General features: G+C 41.3%; 1 protein-coding gene across 2 annotated transcripts in view; it reads right to left on the bottom strand.

Annotated features, from left to right (window-relative positions):
* The window catches only part of Wdr76 (WD repeat domain 76), a 41,115-nt gene that overhangs the window by 16,457 nt on the left and 20,083 nt on the right, over window positions 1-4,575 (bottom strand). For both annotated transcript variants that reach the window (XM_008849054.3, XM_029554033.1), the window contains exons 6-8: window positions 4,068-4,169; window positions 3,925-3,968; window positions 1,460-1,613 (exon numbers count right to left, since the gene is read on the bottom strand). In XM_008849054.3, coding sequence (XP_008847276.1) covers window positions 1,460-1,613; window positions 3,925-3,968; window positions 4,068-4,169 — 300 coding nt within the window. The remainder of the gene's footprint in view (window positions 1-1,459; window positions 1,614-3,924; window positions 3,969-4,067; window positions 4,170-4,575) is intronic.

Raw genomic sequence — 4,575 nt, 5'->3', positions numbered from 1 at the left:
GGAACTGGAGTTATGGACAGTTGTTAGCTGCCATGTGGGTGCTGGGATTTGAACCCAAGTCTTCTGCAAGAATAGCCAGTGTTCCAGGGCTGGAGAGATGGCTCAGCAGTTAAGAACACTGCTCTTGCAGAGGACCCGGGTTCGAGTCCCAGTACCCACATGAACCATCCTTAACTCCAGTTCCAGGGGAATCCGAAGCACTCTTCTGACCTCCACAGCATTGCACGACACGGGTGCACTCACATACATGCAGGCAATACACTCGTACACATAAAATAAAAATAATAAAATTGAAAAAGAGCAAGTGAGATGGCTCAGCAGGTACAAGTGCTTGCCACTAAGCCCTGAGTTTGATTCTTGGGTCCCACATCGTATAAGGAGAGTCCTTTGAGCTGTCCTCTGACCTCCACACATGCACCATGATGCCCCTCCCAGTGTAAAAAATTATAAAAAAGTAAGAGTTTAGGGGCTGGAGAGATTGTTCAGTGGTTAAGAACACTGGTTGTTCTTGCAGAAGACTCAGGTTCGAATCCCAGCAGCCACATGGCCGCTAACAACTGTCAGTAACTCCAGGCCCAGGGGAGCCAACAGCCTCTTCTGACCTCCAAGGGCATTGCACAACACAGGTGCACTTACCTACATGCAGGCAATGCACACATACACATAAAATAAAAATAAATAAAATTAAAAAAAAAATTCAACACAAGGGACAGGCAAGATGGCTCAGCAAGTAAAAGTACTTGGGACAAAGCCTGATGACCTGAATTTAATTTCTGGAATCTACATGGTAGGAGAGAACTGACTCCTTCCTATAAGTTGTCCTCTGACCTCCACACAGACACACATATACCATGGCATGTATACATCCTCTAACAAATGTGTTCTCTCTCTCTCTCTCTCTCTCTCTCTCACACACACACACACACACACACACACACACATACACACACTTTAAAAAATTAAAGAAAAAAGAATTCAACACGAATATGGACATAGCATTCAGATCACAGCAGACACTATTTTTAATGTAATTTAAAAGCTTAAAGTTTTCATGCAGTTTTTTCACATATACATTTAATAATGTCTCCTGGCTGTTAATTATGTCCAGATAGCTAAAGATATTCAAGCTCCCAGGTGTGGTGACACACGCTTTTAATCCCAGCACTCAGGAGGCAGAGGCAGGCAGATCTCTGTGAGTTCAAGGCCAGCCTGGTCTACATAGTAAGTTCCAGGACAGCTGGGGCAACAGGGAGACCCTGTCTCAAAAAAAGACCAAAAAAAAATTTAAAGTTCTATAAAGCAAATTTAAATTCTGCCGGATTTACAAAATTTAGAAACATAAAAGTACAAAACTAGAAGTGTCAAGCAACCTTTATAAATACATGTCTCTAGGCTATCCTCTTTAAGACCGTTTACTTCAGACAGTCTTTAGAATCTTCAAAAAGTAGTAATAACTTACCAAATCCCAAAGCCCAATTTGTCCAGATTTGGCTCCAGCTGCTACCAAGGTTCTAGTTTCTGATGGATGGATGGCCACAGAGTTTATTGAGCCTTTGGTAAGTTTTCGAACAGTATCTCCACTAATGATCATACCACTTAAATTGGCTTTGTAGCTACAAAAATTAATAAGTCAAAGTGTAAAAGTAAAAACAATCTCAACAGTCCTAATAAGAAAAACCACAATTGGTAAAATTAGTCTTGTCAAATATCCAATCTCCTGATGACAAAAAGATAAAATTAAGCAAAAAGCTATCGTTTTCCAATTATAAAATTAGCATTGATAATTTTAATAAAAATCAAAACCTAGGAGACTAGAGTTAAATATACACACTTGGACTGGGCTGTAGCTCAGTGGTAGAACACATGCTTACCATACATCTAAATCCCAGAGGCGGCAGGGGGCGGGACATGACACGACAACACACGACAGCCTACAAACATACTCATGTGTACTGCTAGTGGCAGAGTTTATATAAAATTTTTGAAAGAAAAGATTTTAGAAAAAAATTCGATAATGTATACCAAAAGCTATAAAACCAGCCCCAATATTTGACTCATTAGCCCCTCTTCTGGCAATCTAACCTAAGGAAATAATCTATTATATACATGCATTTCTACAAACACACAACTAAACAGACAGTAAATCCAAATACCAAATGAGTGGGAGAAGTGCTCTACTAAATGTGGAAACACCTATGAGGCAAAGCACAATACCAACTGTATACGTGTTAAAACAGAGTGAAATGGGAATCCATTTATTCAGCAATTACTATATACTATGTGCTGGGTACTGGAAAGGTGAGACAAAGTCTGCCCTCATAAAGCTTATTTACACTTCAGCGGCTTCATACAGTGCAGCACCTGAAAAGAAATACCCAAATCAAGCAGGGCATGATGGCACAGACCTTTAATCCCAGCTCTTGGGAGGCAGAGGCAGGCGGATCTCTGTGAGATTGAGGCCAGCCTGGTCTACATAGTGAGTTCCAGGTCAGCTATAGCTGCAGGGAGGGAGACCCTGTCTCAAAAAGAAAAAAAAAACAAAAAAAAGAAAGAAAGAAATACCCAAATCAAAGCAGGTCCAGCCTGGCAATGAAGCCTTTAGTCCTCAGTTACTCCAGAAGCTGAGAATTACAAGTTCAAAGCCTGCCTGGGTAAAGTCTTGTTTTAATTGTCAACTTGATGAACTCTAGAATCAGCTGGGAAGAGGGGTTGTCTAGATCCAGTGGGCCTGGAGGCATGTCTATGGGGGATTATCTTAATTATATTCATTAACTGAGGTAGGAAGACCTATTCTTTGTGACTGGCACTATTCCTGAGGCAGAGGATCCCTGAACTGTGTGAGTGGGAAAAGGGCCAGGCATGGTGGTACACCCTTTAATCCCAGCACTGGGGAAGCAAAGGCTGGAGGAGTCCCATGAGTTCTAGGCCAAACCAGCCTGATCTACACAGAGCAGGGCAGTCAGGACTACATAGTGAGACCCTATTTAAACAAAAAATTAGGGGCTGGAAAGAGGGTTCAGCTGTTAAGAACACTTGCTGTTCTTCCAGAGGACCTGGGTTCTATTCCCAGCACCCACATGGTGGCCAACAATCATCAGTAACTCCAGTTCCAGGGAATTCGATGCCTTCTTCTGGCCTCTGTGGGCTCTGCATGACATGAGTACATTTATATACATGCATGCAAAACACTTACATAAAATACAAATAAAAATAATTTTTACACAAAAAATTTTAAGTAGAGAAAGGGAGCTGAGCATTAGTATGCACACATGAATTCACTGCTCTCTGCTCTTGACTGTGGATGTGATGTGACTAGCTGCTGCAAGTTCCTGACACCCCGACTTCCTTGTAATAAAGATGGGCTGTAACCTGGAATTGTAAGCCAAATAAACCCTTTCTCCTTTAAGCTGCCTTTGTCAGAATATTTTATCATAGCAACAAGAAATGAAACTAAGTTCAAAGCGGCCTGGAACAACTTAGTGAGAACCTATCTCAAAAATGTAAAACAAGAATAGGGATATAGCTCAGTGGTAGAGCACTTGCCTAGCATACCTAAAGCCTTAGGTTCAACCCCCTACTTTTAAAAAAAAGAAGGGCCAGGCATGGTGGTACACGTCTTTAATCCCAGCACTTGGGGGGCAGAGGCAGGTGGATCTCTGTGATTTCCAGGCCAGCCGGATCTACATAGCGAGTTCCAGGCCAGCCAGCTGGGACTACAGGGAGCAGGGAGATCCTGTCTCAAAAAAAAAAAAAAAAAAGGAAGGAAGGAAACACTTCAGATTAGATTCAGATTAGAAGAATGATTTTTTTTTCCCCCTCACTTTTAAGGTTTCCTACAATAACATATATTATACCTTTTATATATCACGTCTCAAAAAATAATTAAGGCCAAAAGTAAAACAAAGGCAAAGAATTTTAACTTACCTTTTAATGCTAGACAACCCCTTCTCAGTGTTCTCAGTACATGTCTGAAACATTAAGAAAGATCAAAGTACTATGTTAACATATGTACACAGAAATTTCTTTAGTAGATGATTCTAAAAGCTGTAAGTCATCCCAAGTGATACCTTGCTCATCTCTGTCCATGTCTTCAAAACCATTTTGAACAGTTCATTTCTGTCATCTTGATTTTCAGGAATCATTTCTAAAGGCCCAGGAGGTAACAAAGGCTATCAAAAAGAAGAAATAAGTTTTTCATAGAATAGGAGCTGAGGAAGAGTCCAGCATACTTGACTCTATTTTCCCTTCCTTTTTTCTTTTGGTGCTTTGAGACAGAGTCTCCCCATAACCCCAGCTGGTCTAGAATTCACTATGTAATCACACTGGCCTTGATCTCAGTGATCCACCTGCCTCTGCCTCCTCAGTGATGAGCTTAAAGATGTGTGCCAAAACTCCTCATAACTATTTTCCTTTCAAAACCAACAACTGGTGGCACACCACAGGCATTTAAAAGTAATTGTTCAAGTGGGGCACAGGGACGCACACCTGTAATGCCAGCACTCAGAATACTGAAGCAGGAGGATCAGGAGTTCTGGGCCAGCCTCAGCTTACATAGTGATAGCCTGGAAAAAAAAG

This window comes from Nannospalax galili, unplaced genomic scaffold (genome assembly GCF_000622305.1).
Source record: "Nannospalax galili isolate Female #2095 unplaced genomic scaffold, S.galili_v1.0 scaffold732, whole genome shotgun sequence".
Lineage (NCBI taxonomy): Eukaryota > Metazoa > Chordata > Mammalia > Rodentia > Spalacidae > Nannospalax > Nannospalax galili.
The sequence above is the reverse complement of the archived record's forward strand: the minus strand, read 5'-3'. Positions and strand labels throughout refer to the sequence as shown.